The 22,702-nt window shown below is 52.2% G+C and overlaps 1 protein-coding gene across 1 annotated transcript in view; it reads right to left on the bottom strand.

Annotated features, from left to right (window-relative positions):
* The window catches only part of LOC135561179 (putative uncharacterized protein DDB_G0282133), a 38,961-nt gene extending 18,895 nt beyond the window's left edge, over positions 1-20,066 (bottom strand). Inside the window, exon 1 of the mRNA XM_065002319.1 lies at positions 19,823-20,066. Coding sequence (XP_064858391.1) covers positions 19,823-20,066 — 244 coding nt within the window. The remainder of the gene's footprint in view (positions 1-19,822) is intronic.
* Between the last annotated feature and the right edge of the window lie 2,636 nt (positions 20,067-22,702).

Genomic DNA, 22,702 nt, shown 5'->3' with positions numbered 1-22,702 from the left:
ATGTCTGCTGCTGTATGTCTCCCCTCTTGGCCACCCATCCCCACAGCCTTGGTGACTGATGTCTGCTGCTGTATGTCTCCCTCTTGGCCACCCATCCCCACAGCCTGGTGACTGATGTCTGCTGCTGCAGGTCTCCCCTCTGGCCACCCATCCCCACAGCCTTGGTGACTGATGTCTGCTGCTGTATGTCTCCCTTCATCCCATCCCTGGCCTTGTGATCTGCATGTCTCCTTCTTACAGCCTGGTGACTGATGTCTGCTGCTGTATGTCTCCCCTCTTGGCCACCCATCCCCACAGCCTTGGTGACTGATGTCTGCTGCTGTATGTCTCCCCTCTTGGCCACCCATCCCCACATCCTTGGTGACTGATGTCTGCTGCTGTATGTCTCCCCTCTTGGCCACCCATCCCCACAGCCTTGGTGACTGATGTCTGCTGCTGTATGTCTCCCTTCTTTGGCCACCCATCCCCACATCCTTGGTGACTGATGTATGCTGCTGTATGTCTCCCTCTTGGCCACCCATCCCCACAGCCTGGTGACTGATGTCTGCTGCTGTATGTCTCCCTCTTGGCCACCCATCCCCACAGCCTTGGTGACTGATGTCTGCTGCTGTATGTCTCCCCTCTTGGCCATCCATCCCCACAGCCTTGGTGACTGATGTCTGCTGCTGTATGTCCCTCTTGGCTCCCCACAGCCTTGACTGATGTCTGCTGCATCTCATCCCCACAGCCTTGGTGACTGATGTCTGCTGCTGTATGTCTCCTCTTGGTCTCTCCACAGCCTGGTGACCATCCATCCCCTTCACAGCCTTGGTGACTGATGTCTGCTGCTGTATGTCTCTTCTGGCCACTCCATCCCCACAGCCTTGGTGACTGATGTCTGCTGCTGTATGTCTCCCCCTCTTGGCCACCCATCCCCACAGCCTTGGTGACTGATGTCTGCTGCTGTATGTCTCCTCTTGGCCACCCATCCCCACAGCCTTGGTGAGATGTCCTTGGCCTTGGTGACTGATGTCTGCTGCTGTATGTCTCCCCTCTTGGCCACCCATCCCCACAGCCTTGGTGACTGATGTCTGCTGCTGTATGTCTCCCCTTCTGGCTACCCATCCCCACAGCCTTGGTGACTGATGTCTGCTGCTGTATGTCTCCCCCTCTTGGCCACCCATCCCCACAGCCTTGGTGACTGATGTCTGCTGCTGTATGTCTGATGTCCTCTGGCCATCCATCCCCACAGCCTTGGTGACTGATGTCTGCTGCTGTATGTCTCCCCTCTTGGCCACCCATCCTCACAGCCTTGGTGACTGATGTCTGCTGCTGTATGTATCCCCACAGCCTTGGCAGGACTGATGTCCCTGTATGTCTCTTGGCCACCCATCCCCACAGCCTTGGTGACTGATGTCTGCTGCTGTATGTCTCCTTCTTGGCCACCCATCCCTGTATGTCATCCATCAGCCTTGGTGACTGATGTCTGCTGCTGTATGCCTCTCTTGGCCACCTCCATCCCCACAGCCTTGGTGACTGATGTCTGCTGCTGTATGTCTCCCAGCCTTGCTGATGCTGCTGCTGTATCCATCCCCACAGCCTTGGTGACTGATGTCTGCTGCTGTATGTCTCCCCTCTTGGCCACCCATCCCCACAGCCTTGGTGACTGATGTCTGCTGCTGTATGTCTCCTCTTGGCCACCCATCCCCACAGCCTTGGTGACTGATGTCTGCTGCTGTATGTCTCCCTCTTGGCCACCCATCCTCACAGCCTTGGTGACTGATGTCTGCTGCTGTATGTCTCCCCTCTTGGCCACCCATCCCCACAGCCTTGGTGACTGATGTCTGCTGCTGTATGTCTCCCTCTTGGCCACCCATCCCCACAGCCTTGGTGACTGATGTCTGCTGCTGTATGTCTCCCCTCTGGCCACCCATCCCCACAGCCTTGGTGACTGATGTCTGCTGCTGTATGTCTCCCTCTTGGCCATCCATCCCCACAGCCTTGGTGACTGATGTCTGCTGCTGTATGTCTCCTCTTGGCCACCCATCCCCACAGCCTTGGTGGCACTGATGTCTGCTGCTGTATGTCTCCCTCTGGCCACCCATCCCCACAGCCTTGGTGACTGATGTCTGCTGCTGTATGTCTCCTCTTGGCCACCCATCCCCACAGCCTTGGTGACTGATGTCTGCTGCTGTATGTCTCCTCTTGGCCACCCATCCCCACAGCCTTGGTGACTGATGTCTGCTGCTGTATGTCTCCTCTGGCCATCCATCCCACAGCCTTGGTGACTGATGTCTGCTGCTGTATGTCTCCCCTCTTGGCCACCCATCCCCACAGCCTTGGTGACTGATGTCTGCTGCTGTATGTCTCCCCTCCTCCCCACAGCCTTGGTGACTGATGTCTGCTGTACCCATCCCCACAGCCTTGGTGACTGATGTCTGCTGCTGTATGTCTCCCCTCTGGCCACCCATCCCCACAGCCTTGGTGACTGATGTCTGCTGCTGTATGTCTCCCTCTTGGCCACCCATCCCCACAGCCTTGGTGACTGATGTCTGCTGCTGTATGTCTCCCCTCTTGGCCACCCATCCCCACAGCCTTGGTGACTGATGTCTGCTGCTGTATGTCTCCCCTCTTGGCCACCCATCCCCACAGCCTTGGTGACTGATGTCTGCTGCTGTATGTCTCCCTCTTGGCCACCCATCCCCACAGCCTTGGTGACTGATGTCTGCTGCTGTATGTCTCCCCTCTTGGCCACCCATCCCCACAGCCTTGGTGACTGATGTCTGCTGCTGTATGTCTCCCCTCTGGCCACCCATCCCCACAGCCTTGGTGACTGATGTCTGCTGCTGTATGTCTCCCTCTTGGCCACCCATCCCCACAGCCTTGGTGACTGATGTCTGCTGCTGTATGTCTCCCCTCTTGGCCATCCATCCCCACAGCCTTGGTGACTGATGTCTGCTGCTGTATCCATCCCCACAGCCTCTGATGTCTGCCCCTCTCTTGGCCACCCATCCCCACAGCCTTGGTGACTGATGTCTGCTGCTGTATGTCTCCCCCTTGGCTGCTGCTGTATGTCTCCATCCCCACAGCCTTGGTGACTGATGTCTGCTGCTGTATGTCTCCTCTTGGCCACCCATCCCCACAGCCTTGGTGACTGATGTCTGCTGCTGTATGTCTCCTCTTGGCCACCCATCCCCACAGCCTTGGTGACTGATGTCTGCTGCTGTATGTCTCCCCTCTTGGCCACCCATCCCCACAGCCTTGGTGACTGATGTCTGCTGCTGTGATGTCTCCCCTCTTGGCCACCCATCCCCACAGCCTTGGTGACTGATGTCTGCTGCTGTATGTCTCCCTTGGCTCTCCCCACAGCCTTGGTGACTGATGTATGCTGCTGTATGTCTCCATCCCCACAGCCTTGGTGACTGATGTCTGCTGCTGTATGTCTCCTCTTGGCCATCCATCCCCACAGCCTTGGTGACTGATGTCTGCTGCTGTATGTCTCCCCCTCTTGGCCACCCATCCCCACAGCCTTGGTGACTGATGTCTGCTGCTGTATGTCTCCTCTTGGCCACCCATCCCCACAGCCTTGGTGACTGATGTCTGCTGCTGTATGTCTCCCCTCTTGGCCACCCATCCCACAGCCTTGGTGACTGATGTCTGCTGCTGTATGTCTCCTCTTGGCCACCCATCCCCACAGCCTTGGTGACTGATGTCTGCTGCTGTATGTCTCCCCTTGGCCACCCATCCCCACAGCCTTGGTGACTGATGTCTGCTGCTGTATGTCTCCCTCTTGGCCATCCATCCCCACAGCCTTGGTGACTGATGTCTGCTGCTGTATGTCTCCCCTCTTGGCCACCCATCTCCACAGCCTTGGTGACTGATGTCTGCTGCTGTATGTCTCCCCTCTCCCACCCATCCCCACAGCCTTGGTGACTGATGTCTGCTGCTGTATGTCTCCCTCTTGGCCACCCATCCCCACAGCCTTGGTGACTGATGTCTGCTGCTGTATGTCTCCCTCTTGGCCACCCATCCCCACAGCCTTGGTGACTGATGTCTGCTGCTGTATGTCTCCCTCTTGGCCACCCATCCCCACAGCCTTGGTGACTGATGTCTGCTGCTGTATGTCTCCCCTCTTGGCCACCCATCCCCACAGCCTTGGTGACTGATGTCTGCTGCTGTATGTCTCCCTCTTGGCCACCCATCCCCACACAGCCTTGGTGACTGATGTCTGCTGCTGTATGTCTCCCCTCTTGGCCACCCATCCCCACAGCCTTGGTGACTGATGTCTGCTGCTGGTGACTGTCTCCCTCTTGGCCACCCATCCCCACAGCCTTGGTGACTGATGTCTGCTGCTGTATGTCTCCCTCTTGGCCACCCATCCCCACAGCCTTGGTGACTGATGTCTGCTGCTGTATGTCTCCCCTCTTGGCTACCCATCCCCACAGCCTTGGTGACTGATGTCTGCTGCTGTATGTCTCCTCTTGGCCATCCATCCCCACAGCCTTGGTGACTGATGTCTGCTGCTGTATGTCTCCCTCTTGGCCACCCATCCCACAGCCTTGGTGACTGATGTCTGCTGCTGTATGTCTCCCTCTTGGCCACCCATCCCCACAGCCTTGGTGACTGATGTCTGCTGCTGTATGTCTCCCCTCTTGGCCACCCATCCCCACAGCCTTGGTGACTGATGTCTGCTGCTGTATGTCTCCCTCTTGGCCACCCATCCCCACAGCCTTGGTGACTGATGTCTGCTGCTGTGTCTCCCCTCTCTCCACAGCCTTGGTGACTGATGTCTGCACCCATCCCCACAGCCTTGGTGACTGATGTCTGCTGCTGTATGTCTCCCCTCTTGGCCACCCATCCCCACAGCCTTGGTGACTGATGTCTGCTGCTGTATGTCTCCCCCTCTTGGCCACCCATCCCCACAGCCTTGGTGACTGATGTCTGCTGCTGTATGTCTCCCTCTTGGCCACCCATCCCCACAGCCTTGGTGACTGATGTCTGCTGCTGTATGTCTCCCCTCTTGGCCACCCATCCCCACAGCCTTGGTGACTGATGTCTGCTGCTGTATGTCTCCCTCTTGGCCACCCATCCCCACAGCCTTGGTGACTGATGTCTGCTGCTGTATGTCTCCCCTCTTGGCCACCCATCCCCACAGCCTTGGTGACTGATGTCTGCTGCTGTATGTCTCCCCTCTTGGCCACCCATCCCCACAGCCTTGGTGACTGATGTCTGCTGCTGTATGTCTCCCCCTCTTGGCCACCCATCTTGGTGACCTGCTGCGATCCATCCCCACAGCCTTGGTGACTGATGTCTGCTGCTGTATGTCTCCTCTTGGCCACCATCCCCACAGCCTTGGTGACTGATGTCTGCTGCTGTATGTCTCCCTCTTGGCCACCCATCCCCACAGCCTTGGTGACTGATGTCTGCTGCTGTATGTCTCCTCTTGGCCACCCATCCCCACAGCCTTGGTGACTGATGTCTGCTGCTGTATGTCTCCCTCTTGGCCACCCATCCCCACAGCCTTGGCACTGATGTCTGCTGCTGTATGTCTCCCTCTGGCCATCCATCCCCACAGCCTTGGTGACTGATGTCTGCTGCTGTATGTCTCCTCTTGGCCACCCATCCCCACACAGCCTTGTACTGATGTATGCTGTATGTCTCCTCTTGGCCATCCATCCCCACAGCCTTGGTGACTGATGTCTGCTGCTGTATGTCTCCCCTCTTGGCCACCCATCCCACAGCCTTGGTGACTGATGTCTGCTGCTGTATGTCTCCCCTCTGGCCACCCATCCCCACAGCCTTGGTGACTGATGTCTGCTGCTGTATGTCTCCACTCTGGCCACCCATCCCCACAGCCTGGACTGACTGATGTCTGCTGCTGTATGTCTCCCCTCTTGGCCATCCATCCCCACAGCCTTGGTGACTGATGTCTGCTGCTGTATGTCTCCCCCTCTTGGCCATCCATCCCCACAGCCTTGGTGACTGATGTCTGCTGCTGTATGTCTCCCCTCTTGGCCACCCATCCCCACAGCCTTGGTGACTGATGTCTGCTGCTGTATGTCTCCCCTCTTGGCCACCCATCCCCACAGCCTTGGTGACTGATGTCTGCTGCTGTATGTCTCCCCTCTTGGCCACCCATCCCCACAGCCTTGGTGACTGATGTCTGCTGCTGTATGTCTCCCCTCTGGCCACCCATCCCCACAGCCTTGGTGACTGATGTCTGCTGCTGTATGTCTCCTCTTGGCCATCCATCCCCACAGCCTTGGTGACTGATGTCTGCTGCTGTATGTCTCCCTCTTGGCCACCCATCCCCACAGCCTTGGTGACTGATGTATGCTGCTGTGTCTCCCCTCTTGGCCACCCATCCCCACAGCCTTGGTGACTGATGTCTGCTGCTGTATGTCTCCCTCTTGGCCACCCATCCCCACAGCCTTGGTGACTGATGTCTGCTGCTGTATGTCTCCCCTCTTGGCCACCCATCCCCACAGCCTTGGTGACTGATGTCTGCTGCTGTATGTCTCCCTCTTGGCCACCCATCCTTACAGCCTTGGTGACTGATGTCTGCTGCTGTATGTCTCCTCTTGGCCACCCATCCCCACAGCCTTGGTGACTGATGTCTGCTGCTGTATGTCTCCCTCTTGGCCATCCATCCCCACAGCCTTGGTGACTGATGTCTGCTGCTGTCTCCTGTCCATCCCCACTTGGTGACTGATGTCTGCTGCTGTATGTCTCCCCCTCTTGGCCACCCATCCCCACCTTGGTGACTGATGTCTGCTGCTGTATGTCTCCCCTCTTGGCCACCATCCCCACAGCCTTGGTGACTGATGTCTGCTGCTGTATGTCTCCCTCTTGGCCACCATCCCCACAGCCTTGGTGACTGATGTCTGCTGCTGTATGTCTCCCCCTCTTGGCCACCCATCCCCACAGCCTTGGTGACTGATGTCTGCTGCTGTATGTCCCCCCTCTCTGGGTCATCCATCCCCACAGCTGTATGTCTCCCCTCTTGGCCATCCATCCCCACAGCCTTGGTGACTGATGTCTGCTGCTGTATGTCTCCCTCTTGGCCACCCATCCCCACAGCCTTGGTGACTGATGTCTGCTGCTGTATGTCTCCCCTCTTGGCCACCCATCCCCACAGCCTTGGTGACTGATGTCTGCTGCTGTATGTCTCCCTCTTGGCCACCCATCCCCTCACAGCCTTGGTGACTGATGTCTGCTGCTGCATGTCTCCCCTCTTGGCCACCCATCCCCACAGCCTTGGTGACTGATGTCTGCTGCTGTATGTCTCCTCTTGGCCACCCATCCCCCCACAGCCTTGGTGACTGATGTCTGCTGCTGTATGTCTCCCTCTTGGCCATCCATCCCCACAGCCTTGGTGACTGATGTCTGCTGCTGTATGTCTCCCTCTTGGCCACCCATCCCCACAGCCTTGGTGACTGATGTCTGCTGCTGTATGTCTCCCCTCTTGGCCATCCATCCCCACAGCCTTGGTGACTGATGTCTGCTGCTGTATGTCTCCCCTCTTGGCCATCCATCCCCACAGCCTTGGTGACTGATGTCTGCTGCTGTATGTCTCCCCTCTTGGCCACCCATCCCCACAGCCTTGGTGACTGATGTCTGCTGCTGTATGTCTCCCTCTTGGCCACCCATCCCCACAGCCTTGGTGACTGATGTCTGCTGCTGTATGTCTCCTCTTGGCCACCCATCCCCACAGCCTTGGTGACTGATGTCTGCTGCTGTATGTCTCCTCTTGGCCATCCATCCCCACAGCCTTGGTGACTGATGTCTGCTGCTGTATGTCTCCTCTTGGCTCCATCCCCACAGGCCACCCATCCCTGTATGTCACAGCCTTGGTGACTGATGTCTGCTGCTGTATGTCTCCCCTCTGGCCACCCATCCCCACAGCCTTGGGGTGACTGAGCCTTGGTGACTGATCCCCACAGTCTGCTGATGTCTGTATGTCTCCCTCTTGGCCACCCATCCCCACAGCCTTGGTGACTGATGTCTGCTGCTGTATGTCTCCCTCTTGGCCATCCATCCCCACAGCCTTGGTGACTGATGTCTGCTGCTGTATGTCTCCCCTCTCCATCCCCACAGCCTGGCTGATCCATCCCCTTGGCCACATCCCCACAGCCTTGGTGACTGATGTCTGCTGCTGTATGTCTCCCCTCTGGCCACCCATCCCCACAGCCTTGGTGACTGATGTCTGCTGCTGTATGTCTCCCTCTTGGCCACCCATCCCCACAGCCTTGGTGACTGATGTCTGCTGCTGTATGTCTCCCTCTTGGCCACCCATCCCCACAGCCTTGGTGACTGATGTCTGCTGCTGTATGTCTCCCCTCTTGGCCATCCATCCCCACAGCCTTGGTGACTGATGTCTGCTGCTGTATGTCTCCCTCTTGGCCACCCATCCCCACAGCCTTGGTGACTGATGTCTGCTGCTGTATGTCTCCTCTTGGCCACCCATCCCCACAGCAGCCTTGGTGACTGATGTCTGCTGCTGTATGTCTCCCCTCTTGGCCATCCATCCCCACAGCCTTGGTGACTGATGTCTGCTGCTGTATGTCTCCCTCTTGGCCACCCATCCCCACAGCCTTGGTGACTGATGTCTGCTGCTGTCTGTCTCTCCTGTCAGTCACCCATCCCCACAGCCTTGGTGACTGATGTCTGCTGCTGTATGTCTCCCACCCATCCCCACAGCCTTGGTGACTTGGCCATCCATCCCCACAGCCTTGGTGACTGATGTCTGCTGCTGTATGTCTCCCCTCTTGGCCACCCATCCCCACAGCCTTGGTGACTGATGTCTGCTGCTGTATGTCTCCCCTCTTGGCCACCCATCTCCACAGCCTTGGTGACTGATGTCTGCTGCTGTATGTCTCCCTCTTGGCCACCCATCCCCACAGCCTTGGTGACTTGTCTGTGACTGATGTCTGCTGCTGTATGTCTCCCTCTTGGCCACCCATCCCCACAGCCTTGGTGACTGATGTCTGCTGCTGTATGTCTCCCCCTCTTGGCCATCCATCCCCACAGCCTTGGTGACTGATGTCTGCTGCTGTATGTCTCCCCTCTTGGCCATCCATCCCCACAGCCTTGGTGACTGATGTCTGCTGCTGTATGTCTCCTCTGGCCACCCATCCCCACAGCCTTGGTGACTGATGTCTGCTGCTGTATGTCTCCCCTCTTGGCCACCCATCCCCACAGCCTTGGTGACTGATGTCTGCTGCTGTATGTCTCCCTCTTGGCCATCCATCCCCACAGCCTTGGTGACTGATGTCTGCTGCTGTATGTCTCCCCTCTGGCCATCCATCCCCACAGCCTTGGTGACTGATGTCTGCTGCTGTATGTCTCCCCTCTTGGCCACCCATCTCCACAGCCTTGGTGACTGATGTCTGCTGCTGTTTGTCTCCCCTCTTGGCCACCCATCCCCACAGCCTTGGTGACTGATGTCTGCTGCTGTATGTCTCCCCTCTTGGCCACCCATCCCCACAGCCTTGGTGACTGATGTCTGCTGCTGTATGTCTCCCCTCTTGGCCATCCATCCCCACAGCCTTGGTGACTGATGTCTGCTGCTGTATGTCTCCCCTCTTGGCCATCCATCCCCACAGCCTTGGTGACTGATGTCTGCTGCTGTATGTCTCCTCTTGGCCATCCATCCCCACAGCCTTGGTGACTGATGTCTGCTGCTGTATGTCTCCCCTCTTGGCCACCCATCCCCACAGCCTTGGTGACTGATGTCTGCTGCTGTATGTCTCCCCTCTTGGCCACCCATCCCCACAGCCTTGGTGACTGATGTCTGCTGCTGTATGTCTCCCCTCTTGGCCACCCATCCCCACAGCCTTGGTGACTGATGTCTGCTGCTGTATGTCTCCCTCTTGGCCACCCATCCCCACAGCCTTGGTGACTGATGTCTGCTGCTGTATGTCTCCCTCTTGGCCACCCATCCCCACAGCCTTGGTGACTGATGTCTGCTGCTGTATGTCTCCCCTCTTGGCCACCCATCCCCACAGCCTTGGTGACTGATGTCTGCTGCTGTATGTCTCCCTCTTGGCCACCCATCCCCACAGCCTTGGTGACTGATGTCTGCTGCTGTATGTCTCCCCTCTTGGCCACCCATCCCCACAGCCTTGGTGACTGATGTCTGCTGCTGTATGTCTCCCCTCTTGGCCACCCATCCCCACAGCCTTGGTGACTGATGTCTGCTGCTGTATGTCTCCCCCTCTTGGCCACCCATCCCCACAGCCTTGGTGACTGATGTCTGCTGCTGTATGTCTCCCCTCTTGGCCATCCATCCCCACAGCCTTGGTGACTGATGTCTGCTGCTGTATGTCTCCCTCTTGGCCACCCATCCCCACAGCCTTGGTGACTGATGTCTGCTGCTGTATGTCTCCCCTCTTGGCCACCCATCCCCACAGCCTTGGTGACTGATGTCTGCTGCTGTATGTCTCCCCTCTTGGCCACCCATCCCCACAGCCTTGGTGACTGATGTCTGCTGCTGTATGTCTCCCCTCTTGGCCATCCATTCCCACAGCCTTGGTGACTGATGTCTGCTGCTGTATGTCTCCCCTCTTGGCCATCCATCCCCACAGCCTTGGTGACTGATGTCTGCTGCTGTATGTCTCCCCTCTTGGCCACCCATCCCCACAGCCTTGGTGACTGATGTCTGCTGCTGTATGTCTCCCCTCTTGGCCACCCATCCCCACAGCCTTGGTGACTGATGTCTGCTGCTGTATGTCTCCCCTCTTGGCCACCCATCCCCACAGCCTTGGTGACTGATGTCTGCTGCTGTATGTCTCCCCTCTTGGCCACCCATCCCCACAGCCTTGGTGACTGATGTCTGCTGCTGTATGTCTCCCCTCTTGGCCACCCATCCCCACAGCCTTGGTGACTGATGTCTGCTGCTGTATGTCTCCACTCTTGGCCATCCATCCCCACAGCCTTGGTGACTGATGTCTGCTGCTGTATGTCTCCCCTCTTGGCCACCCATCCCCACAGCCTTGGTGACTGATGTCTGCTGCTGTATGTCTCCCCTCTTGGCCATCCATCCCCACAGCCTTGGTGACTGATGTCTGCTGCTGTATGTCTCCTCTGGCCACCCATCCCCACAGCCTTGGTGACTGATGTCTGCTGCTGTATGTCTCCCCTCTTGGCCACCCATCCCCACAGCCTTGGTGACTGATGTCTGCTGCTGTATGTCTCCCCTCTTGGCCACCCATCCCCACAGCCTTGGTGACTGATGTCTGCTGCTGTATGTCTCCCTCTTGGCCACCCATCCCCACAGCCTTGGTGACTGATGTCTGCTGCTGTATGTCTCCCTCTTGGCCACCCATCCCCACAGCCTTGGTGACTGATGTCTGCTGCTGTATGTCTCCCCTCTTGGCCACCCATCCCCACAGCCTTGGTGACTGATGTCTGCTGCTGTATGTCTCCCTCTTGGCCACCCATCCCCACAGCCTTGGTGACTGATGTCTGCTGCTGTATGTCTCCTCTTGGCCACCCATCCCCACAGCCTTGGTGACTGATGTCTGCTGCTGTATGTCTCCCTCTTGGCCACCCATCCCCACAGCCTTGGTGACTGATGTCTGCTGCTGTATGTCTCCCCTCTTGGCCATCCATCCCCACAGCCTTGGTGATGTCTGATGTCTGCTGCTGTATGTCTCCTCTTGGCCACCCATCCCCACAGCCTTGGTGACTGATGTCTGCTGCTGTATGTCTCCCCTCTTGGCCACCCATCCCCACAGCCTTGGTGACTGATGTCTGCTGCTGTATGTCTCCCCTCTTGGCCACCCATCCCCACAGCCTTGGTGACTGATGTCTGCTGCTGTATGTCTCCCCTCTTGGCCACCCATCCCCACAGCCTTGGTGACTGATGTCTGCTGCTGTATGTCTCCCTCTTGGCCACCCATCCCCACAGCCTTGGTGACTGATGTCTGCTGCTGTATGTCTCCCCTCTTGGCCACCCATCCCCACAGCCTTGGTGACTGATGTCTGCTGCTGTATGTCTCCCCTCTTGGCCACCCATCCCCACAGCCTTGGTGACTGATGTCTGCTGCTGTATGTCTCCCCTCTTGGCCACCCATCCCCACAGCCTTGGTGACTGATGTCTGCTGCTGTCTGTCTCTCCTGTCAGTCACCCATCCCCACAGCCTTGGTGACTGATGTCTGCTGCTGTATGTCTCCCCTCTTGGCCACCCATCCCCACAGCCTTGGTGACTGATGTCTGCTGCTGTATGTCTCCCCTCTTGGCCACCCATCCCCACAGCCTTGGTGACTGATGTCTGCTGCTGTATGTCTCCCTCTTGGCCACCCATCCCCACAGCCTTGGTGACTGATGTCTGCTGCTGTATGTCTCCTCTTGGCCACCCATCCCCACAGCCTTGGTGACTGATGTCTGCTGCTGTATGTCTCCCCTCTTGGCCACCCATCCCCACAGCCTTGGTGACTGATGTCTGCTGCTGTATGTCTCCCCTCTTGGCCATCCATCCCCACAGCCTTGGTGACTGATGTCTGCTGCTGTATGTCTCCCCTCTTGGCCACCCATCCCCACAGCCTTGGTGACTGATGTCTGCTGCTGTATGTCTCCCTCTTGGCCACCCATCCCCACAGCCTTGGTGACTGATGTCTGCTGCTGTATGTCTCCCCTCTTGGCCACCCATCCCCACAGCCTTGGTGACTGATGTCTGCTGCTGTATGTCTCCCCTCTTGGCCACCCATCCCCACAGCCTTGGTGACTGATGTCTGCTGCTGTATGTCTCCCCTCTTGGCCACCCATCCCCACAGCCTTGGTGACTGATGTCTGCTGCTGTATGTCTCCCTCTTGGCCACCCATCCCCACAGCCTTGGTGACTGATGTCTGCTGCTGTATGTCTCCCTCTTGGCCACCCATCCCCACAGCCTTGGTGACTGATGTCTGCTGCTGTATGTCTCCCCTCTTGGCCACCCATCCCCACAGCCTTGGTGACTGATGTCTGCTGCTGTATGTCTCCCCTCTTGGCCACCCATCCCCACAGCCTTGGTGACTGATGTCTGCTGCTGTATGTCTCCCCTCTTGGCCACCCATCCCCAGCAGCCTGCTGCTGTGACCCATGATGTCTGCTGCTGTATGTCTCCCCTCTTGGCCACCCATCCCCACAGCCTTGGTGACTGATGTCTGCTGCTGTATGTCTCCCCTCTTGGCCACCCATCCCCACAGCCTTGGTGACTGATGTCTGCTGCTGTATGTCTCCTCTCTGGCCACCCATCCCCACAGCCTTGGTGACTGATGTCTGCTGCTGTATGTCTCCCCTCTTGGCCACCCATCCCCACAGCCTTGGTGACTGATGTCTGCTGCTGTATGTCTCCCCTCTTGGCCACCCATCCCCACAGCCTTGGTGACTGATGTCTGCTGCTGTATGTCTCCCCTCTTGGCCACCCATCCCCACAGCCTTGGTGACTGATGTCTGCTGCTGTATGTCTCCCCTCTTGGCCACCCATCCCCACAGCCTTGGTGACTGATGTCTGCTGCTGTATGTCTCCCCTCTTGGCCACCCATCCCCACAGCCTTGGTGACTGATGTCTGCTGCTGTATGTCTCCTCTTGGCCATCCATCCCCACAGCCTTGGTGACTGATGTCTGCTGCTGTATGTCTCCTCTGGCCACCCATCCCCACAGCCTTGGTGACTGATGTCTGCTGCTGTATGTCTCCCTTCTTGGCCATCCATCCCACAGCCTTGTGACTGATGTCTGCTGCTGTATGTCTCCCCTCTTGGCCACCCATCCCCACAGCCTTGGTGACTGATGTCTGCTGCTGTATGTCTCCCCTCTTGGCCACCCATCCCCACAGCCTTGGTGACTGATGTCTGCTGCTGTATGTCTCCCTCTGGTCACCCATCCCCACAGCCTTGGTGACTGATGTCTGCTGCTGTATGTCTCCCTCTTGGCCACCCATCCCCACAGCCTTGGTGACTGATGTCTGCTGCTGTATGTCTCCCCCATCTTGGCCACCCATCCCCACAGCCTTGGTGACTGATGTCTGCTGCTGTATGTCTCCCCTCTTGGCCACCCATCCCCACAGCCTTGGTGACTGATGTCTGCTGCTGTATGTCTCCCCTCTTGGCCATCCATCCCCACAGCCTTGGTGACTGATGTCTGCTGCTGTATGTCTCCCCTCTTGGCCACCCATCCCCACAGCCTTGATGACTGATGTCTGCTGCTGTCTGTCTCTCCTGTCAGTCACCCATCCCCACAGCCTTGGTGACTGATGTCTGCTGCTGTATGTCTCCCCTCTTGGCCACCCATCCCCACAGCCTTGATGACTGATGTCTGCTCCTGTCTGTCTCTCCTGTCAGTCACCCATCCCCACAGCCTTGATGACTGATGTCTGCTGCTGTCTGTCTCTCCTGTCAGTCACCCATCCCCACAGCCTTGGTGACTGATGTCTGCTCCTGTCTGTCTCTCCTGTCAGTCACCCATCGGCACCCCCCTAATAACTGATGCCTATCTCTCCCTAGCTACGGTCTTCAAGGCACTTGGCAACCTTTCTACAGACTGAGATATCAACCAATGCTGTTACTGGTCCCCAGGTCATGGCAGCTGTGCTGAGCCAAAATAAAGAATATAAATAAATAAAGGCTTTCATTTTTGTTCCACCTGGCCAGATCATGGGGAAAATAAAGGTGCATATGTAAGCAGAGAGAGCGGGCCCCAGACTGCTGTAGGTTATCAGTAATCTCACTGAAAGCATGGCCTGCGGTGGTGGAAGAGCTAAGCACAGTGTTTTTGTGATAACGTACCTACCTCTATCCCTTCAGGGGCTGCCATATCATAACCATCATCTCTTTGAGTTACTGTTTAAATCACAGTCTGATGACTTTTGTGAGTCACTGTTTATCTCCCAACTTGAAACTGTTTAACTGTAGGTTACTCAGTCAGAACAACTATTAGAATGGATTGGCAGCATGTGCATTATGCATTCATGTTTGCATTTTCCGTGTATGGTGATATAATTGGGAAGTTGAAAGTAATATGCAAATGTTGTTTTGAATGTTTACTGCATTCGTTGATGTTGTTCTGCTGCACATGTTTCATCATACTGATAAGATTTGATCTGTTTCGATCAGAAGTCAAGAAGAAATGCTGGATTTGAAACAAAAGGTCCTTTAGATAATTATTATTCATTGTTTCATTAAAAGGTCTTTTTTTCTAGCATAAAAAATCATTCACAAGGGTTTTTTTCTGCGGTGTGATAAACGCTTAGAGGCAGGATTTTTAAGACTTGTCAGCTCATACAGCTTTTGATCAAATATACATGAATCTCAGATCCATAATTTCACATTTGATCTTGGCTAGTAAGAGATTGAAATTGAAATGCCCTAAAGCACTGTCCAACAATTATATTGGACTGTAATTGCAGTAGTATAGCCAGAAAATGTGAATAGATTAAGGCCACATCTTCTGGAAATAAACACAAGTTCTGCAGCAGAACTCTTCTGCTTGTATCATATTTAGACAACTCTCAAGGAATCTTTTTTTAAATAATGGGATCATTCAATCCCCCAAATATGTTTATTTTTGTCCTACCTTGGATGTCTTTTATTGGCCAAAAGTGACAGCAACTGTGATAAGCATGTATTACTTTGATACCCCGTAAGTAGGCTGTGTCTAGGTTAATATAAATATGTTAAATAAAAATCATAATTGTAGCATAGACTCACAACACACAATCAATTATTTTGTATTCCTTTGTAAACAAATCTCTGTCCCCATGGTGTCTTAATGTTGTATAATGAACCCCCCCCCCCCCATTGAGTGTTGCCTCAATTCCTATTTTGTCCTGGTTGATCTGGAGGCATGGAGTCAGACTAGTGTAAACTTGATCTTCTAAGAACACATCTGATAGGGAATATGGATCAAAGCAAAAGCAAAATCAGAGATAAACCTACTGTACATTATTAAACAAAGAATAACAAGATTACACTGTGGGATTCATAAGTGGGTCAAAAACAACACCATTTTGATGTTAGAAAGAGTTGTTCACTATTCTATCTTTCTAAGCCGTTTTCCACATTGGACCCAACTGAAAATCCCAGAAAATAATTTGTCAATGTGTTATTTTTTCTTACAGTCTTTGTTCTGTAGGCGGGCAACTCTATGGTAACGGAATTGCGCTGAGAATGTATGCCAAACAAAAAACGATTGATTTCAAACTTTAACAAACCATGGAACTCTATACAAAATGACTAAGTTTAACAACTTACATTCAACATTCTACAAAACACGTTTACTGGAAGAACTGTGCAGATGCTAAGTTTGGTAACAGAATTTTTCTAAAATTGCCCTCAGTTTTTTATGTGTAGACGTTTTCCCCAAACTCTTAAATATTTGTAGAATCCTTTGCGTCTAGGGAGGGTTCTTCCCAGGGAAACCTTGTCTTTTTATGTCTTCCGAGAGGGAGATTATCAGAAAACCCACTAGATTGTAGCTTGGGCTAACCATGATTGGTACATTGATAGTTGGGGCTTTGTGGTTCTTGCCCCAATCTCTTTCTTATCAAGGGTGGTGTGAAATGATTAAATATCTGTTCTGAATTCAAATTCAACGATGTCTGCAGAAGGAACAGGGTGTCAACTATAACATGACACATTGACTTAGAGAAAAATCTATTCTGGTTATTGAGCTACAGTAAGTGAAGTTGATTTACACCCGGAAACGGAATTTCATCATTGGTCCCTCATCTGCACTACACACACGTAAGTGCCTAATTTATGCATATGAAATGTTATTCCCTTCATGGTGGTATATCCTAATTATGTACGCAAAGCTATAAATATTTAATATCCTCCTTTGCATATTTGAGAATAATTCTACACATTGGCTATTATTTGAATGCGCTCTGCCCCCAAACAAGACCCAATTTGGTTGGTCTGGACCGGTCTAAATCTGAACCAGTCATATGTTTCACAAGTTTGGACGTCAAAGTAAAGCACAGTATATCTCAGTAGAGTACAGTACAGCATAGCACAGAACACTGGAGTAGAGTTCAGGAGAGTACAGTAAAGTAGAATATAGTACAGTACAATACAGTAAATTATAGTGTACTCAACTCTGGTGTGCTCTGTGTACTGCACTGAACTCTACAGTAAATTATAGTGTACTCAACTCTGGTGTGCTCTGTGTACTGCACTGAACTCTACAGTAAATTGTAGTGTACTCAACTCTGGTGTGCTCTGTGTACTGCACTGAACTCTACAGTAAATGATAGTGTACTCAACTCTGGTGTGCTCTGTGTACTGCACTGAACTCTACAGTAAATGATAGTGTACTCAACTCTGGTGTGCTCTGTGTACTGCACTGAACTCTACAGTAAATGATAGTGTACTCAACTCTGGTGTGCTCTGTGTACTGCACTGAACTCTACAGTAAATGATAGTGTACTCAACTCTGGTGTGCTCTGTGTACTGCACTGAACTCTACAGTAAATGATAGTGTACTCAACTCTGGTGTGCTCTGTGTACTGCACTGAACTCTACAGTAAATGATAGTGTACTCAACTCTGGTGTGCTCTGTGTACTGCACTGAACTCTACAGTAAATGATAGTGTACTCAACTCTGGTGTGCTCTGTGTACTGCACTGAACTCTACAGTAAATGATAGTGTACTCAACTCTGGTGTGCTCTGTGTACTGCACTGAACTCTACAGTAAATGATAGTGTACTCAACTCTGGTGTGCTCTGTGTACTGCACTGAACTCTACAGTAAATTATAGTGTACTCAACTCTGGTGTGCTCTGTGTACTGCACTGAACTCTACAGTAAATCCAACTCTGGTGTGCTCTGTGTACTGCACTGAACTCTACAGTAAATCCAACTCTGGTGTGCTCTGTGTACTGCACTGAACTCTACAGTAAATCCAACTCTGGTGTGCTCTGTGTACTGCACTGAACTCTACAGTAAATCCAACTCTGGTGTGCTCTGTGTACTGCACTGAACTCTACAGTAAATCCAACTCTGGTGTGCTCTGTGTACTGCACTGAACTCTACAGTAAATCCAACTCTGGTGTGCTCTGTGTACTGCACTGAACTCTACAGTAAATCCAACTGTGGTGTGCTCTGTGTACTGCACTGAACTCTACAGTAAATCCAACTCTGGTGTGCTCTGTGTACTGCACTGAACTCTACAGTAAATCCAACTGTGGTGTGTGACTACTATGATTTCCCATTGAAGCCAATTCAATTGAAGAAATTCCGTTACTGATTTTTTGGGGGGGAAATTCAGTAATGGAATTTCTAGTTTTAATCATTTCATAATTCAAAAACAAAATTGATATCGGTAAAAACACTAACGAAATGTCAAGGCACAAGGCAATGTTTACAGACGGCAGAACATTTTATCAAAAAACGACATAAGTGTTGATGTTAGTTGGCAGGGGTCTTGACTTCAACATTGTGTTTTGATGTATTTCTAGTAACTTTTAAGACTTTTTCCTGGTAGGTGTTTTCCTGTTTGACAGGAAATAAATGCCTTTGGTTATTCCACTTTTTTTTATATAGACTCTTTGCTTGCATGTGACACCCAATTTGACATGCTCCTATGAACTTTCCATGTTGGTGCTCACAGGTCTTTTTACGTGGAAATTACCAGGCCTAAACATTCACTGCCACATCAATATCTATTCAATGATAGTCTTATGTTTCTCAGATATGGATGAACTTGGGATTTCATGTTCTCGTGTTATTTGAAACACAATTCAAATAGGCCACACTTTAATGTGCAAAGTAGGCCTGCAACATTTGATTGAGTTTAGTATATCTCATGAGGAATTCCTTTCAAACTCTTGCTAATGCCATGTTATTACATTTGCTGTAAATGAAGCATCCAACATGTTAATGAAAACGACATGATGAATATTCAATATTCAACCTGTCACTCAGTGTAAAATTCATAGCTACTGGTAGATAGGAAATTAAACATACACCCACCTCAGAATTACCAAGCTGCTGCACCAGGAAATTGCATTGCATTTAGATTGTCTCTATATTGGATATTTTTTGGTATTTTGTTATGGTACTGAATCCAATGATGGTAAGCCTTACAGCGCTTTGTTTCACCCATACAATTTCTTTGCATATAATGCCCTCCAATGGCCAGATACTGTCATTGAAGTAGGCCTACTGTATAAGTTCAGAAAAGCAGTTCATCTTCAATCTATTGCATCACATAAAGCAATCCAAAACAGTGTGAAAGAAACTGAATGAAAGAAAGCGAAAAGTTAGCTGCATGTATGAAATAACACTGGTGTAAAAAATAATCAGGGTTGTGGTTGACTTGAAATGACTGCAGTTCAAATAATCTGGTAGTGAATTTGCTGGTGGTTTGGGTGTGGGCTATTGTGGTGGTGTATCGGAAATGACACAGGAGGAGAGGAGGCACAGCTTTAAGGGAGATTGTCGGTTTATTTGATAGGAATGGGAGGTGTGATTAGAAAGATATGTTGGATGTTCTGGATGATTGATCTAAGAGCAAGGGAAAGTACATACAGTGGGGAGAACAAGTATTTGATACACTGCCGATTTTGCAGGTTTTCCTACTTACAAAGCATGTAGAGGTCTGTAATTTTTATCATAGGTACACTTCAACTGTGAGAGACGGAATCTAAAACAAAAATCCAGAAAATCACATTGTATGATTTTTAAGTAATTAATTTGCATTTTATTGCATGACATAAGTATTTGATACATCAGAAAAGCAGAACTTAATATTTGGTACAGAAACCTTTGTTTGCAATTACAGAGATCATACGTTTCCTGTAGTTCTTGACCATGTTTGCACACACTGCAGCAGGAATTTTGGCCCACTCCTCCATACAGACCTTCTACAGATCCTTCAGGTTTCGGGGCTGTCGCCTTCGGGTTTCTATTGGGTTCAGGTCTGGAGACTGGCAGAGGCCACTCCGGGACATTGAGATGCTTCTTACGGAGCCACTCCTTAGGTGCCCTGGCTGTGTCTTTCGGGTCGTTGTCATGCTGGAAGACCCAGCCACGACCCATCTTCAACGCTCTTACTGAGAGATGGAGGTTATTGGCCAAGATCTCGCGATACATGGCCCCATCCATCCTCCCCTCCATACGGTGCAGTCGTCCTGTGGAGAACAGGAGGGCTTCTTAAATAAAAACTACTGGTTGGTAGGTGATCAAATACTTATGTCATGCAATAAAATGCAAATGAATTACTTAAAACTCATACAATGTGATTTTCTGGATTTTTGTTTTAGATTCCGTCTCTTACCGTTGAAGTGTACCTATGATAAAAATTACAGACCTCTTGTAACAATCGTAGTTGGAATGAGACCAAAGCGCAGCGTGGAAATTGTTCATGTTTAATGTTCACAAAAAAACACTCAAACAAAATGACAAACGGAGAAAACGAAAGCGCACCGTTCTATCAGGGAAACAACCTAAACAGAAAATAATCACCCACCAAACACAGGTGGAAAAGGCTACCTAAGTGTGATTCTCAACCAGAGACAACGAACGACACCTGCCTCTGATTGAGAACCATACTAGGCCAGTTGCGCTGCCATGTTCGTGTCGCCAACTCCATTCTCCTGTAACCCTCCTCGCACTGCTCCAGACAATCCCAGGCGGGCTCCGGCACTCTCCCTGGGTTGACCGATCAACTCTCTATTTGGTCCCATGTTGTCACCTCCACCAGATAGTGCTGCTCCTTACCACCACGCTGCTTGGTCCTTGGTTGGTGGGTGATTCTGTAACGATCGTAGTTGTAATGAGACCAAAGCGCAGCGTGGAAATTGTTCATATTTAATGTTCACAAAAAAAACATCAGACTCCAGGCTCTGTCGTAACCGGCCGCGACCGGGAGGTCCGTGGGGCGACGCACAATTGGCCTAGCGTCATCTGGGTTAGGGTGGGCTTGGCTGGTAGGGATGTCCTTGTCTCATCGCGCACCAGCGACTCCTGTGGCGGGCCGGGCGCAATGTGCGCTAACCAAGGTTGCCAGGCTTGGTTGGGTTGTGTATCGGTGTCCTGTGTGAATCTAAGTGTGCGTTTTCTAATTCTGTCCTTCTCTCTTTCTTTCTCTCTCTCGGAGGACCTGAGCCCTAGGACCATGCCCCAGGACTACCTGACATGATGACTCCTTGCTGTCCCCAGTCCACCTGGCCATGCTGCTGCTCCAGTTTCAACTGTTCTGCCTTACTATTATTCAACCATGCTGGTCATTTATGAACATTTGAACATCTTGGCCACGTTCTGTTATAATCTCCACCCGGCACAGCCAGAAGAGGACTGACCACCCCACATATGCTCTCTCTAATTCTCTCTTTCTTTCTCTCTCTCGGAGGAGACCTGAGCCCTAGGACCGTGCCCCAGGACTTCCACCTGACATGATGACTCTGCTGTCCCCAGTCCACCTGACTGTGCTGCTGCTCCGGTTTCAACTGTTCTGCCTTATTATTATTCACCATGCTGGTCATTTAGAACATTTGAACATCTTGGTCATGTTCTGTTATAATCTCTACCCGGCACAGCCAGAAGAGGACTGGCCACCCCACATAGCCTGGTTCCTCTCTAGGTTTCTTCCTAGGTTTTGGCCTTTCTAGGGAGTTTTCTAGCCACCGTGCTTTTACACCTGCATTGTTTGCTGTTTGGGGTTTTAGGCTGGGTTTCTGTACAGCACTTTACATTTACATTTACATTTAAGTCATTTAGCAGACGCTCTTATCCAGAGCGACTTACAAATTGGTGCTTTCACCTTATGACATCCAGTGGAACAGCCACTTTACAATAGTGCATCTAGGTCTTTTAAGGGGGGGAGGGGAGAAGGATTACTTTATCCTATCCTAGGTATTCCTTAAAGAGGTGGGGTTTCAGGTGTCTCCGGAAGGTGGTGATTGACTCCGCTGTCCTGGCGTCGTGAGGGAGTTTGTTCCACCATTGGGGGGCCAGAGCAGCGAACAGTTTTGACTGGGCTGAGCGGAACTGTACTTCCTCAGTGGTAGGGAGGCGAGCAGGCCAGAGGTGGATGAACGCAGTGCCCTTGTTTGGGTGTAGGGTCTGATCAGAGCCTGGAGGTAGTGAGGTGCCATTCCCCTCACAGCTCCGTAGGCAAGCACCATGGTCTTGTAGCGGATGCGAGCTTCAACTGGAAGCCAGTGGAGAGCGGAGGAGCGGGGTGACGTGAGAGAACTTGGGAAGGTTGAACACCAGACGGGCTGCGTTCTGGATGAGTTGTGGGTTTAATGGCACAGGCAGGGAGCCCAGCCAACAGCGAGTTGCAGTAATCCAGACGGGAGATGACAAGTGCCTGGATTAGACCTCGCCGCTTCTGTGTGAGGCAGGGTCGTACTCTCTGTTGTAGAGCATGAACCTACAGGAACGGGCCACCGCCTTGATGTTATTTGAGAACGACAGGGTGTTGTCCAGGATCACGCCAAGGTTCTTAGCGCTCTGGGACGAGGACACAATGGAGTTGTCAACTGATGGCGAGATCATGGAACGGGCAGTCCTTCCCCGGGAGGAAGAGCAGCTCCGTCTTGCCGAGGTTCAGCTTGAGGTGATGATCCGTCATCCACACTGATATGTCTGCCAGACATGCAGAGATGCGATTCCCACCTGGTCGTCAGAAGGGGGAAAGGAGAAGATTAATTGTGTGTCGTCTGCATAGCAATGATAGGAGAGACCATGTGAGGTTATGACAGAGCCAAGTGACTTGGTGTATAGCGAGAATAGGA

This window comes from Oncorhynchus nerka, linkage group LG16 (assembly GCF_034236695.1).
Source record: "Oncorhynchus nerka isolate Pitt River linkage group LG16, Oner_Uvic_2.0, whole genome shotgun sequence".
NCBI classification, from domain to species: Eukaryota; Metazoa; Chordata; class Actinopteri; order Salmoniformes; family Salmonidae; genus Oncorhynchus; species Oncorhynchus nerka.
The sequence above is the reverse complement of the archived record's forward strand: the minus strand, read 5'-3'. Positions and strand labels throughout refer to the sequence as shown.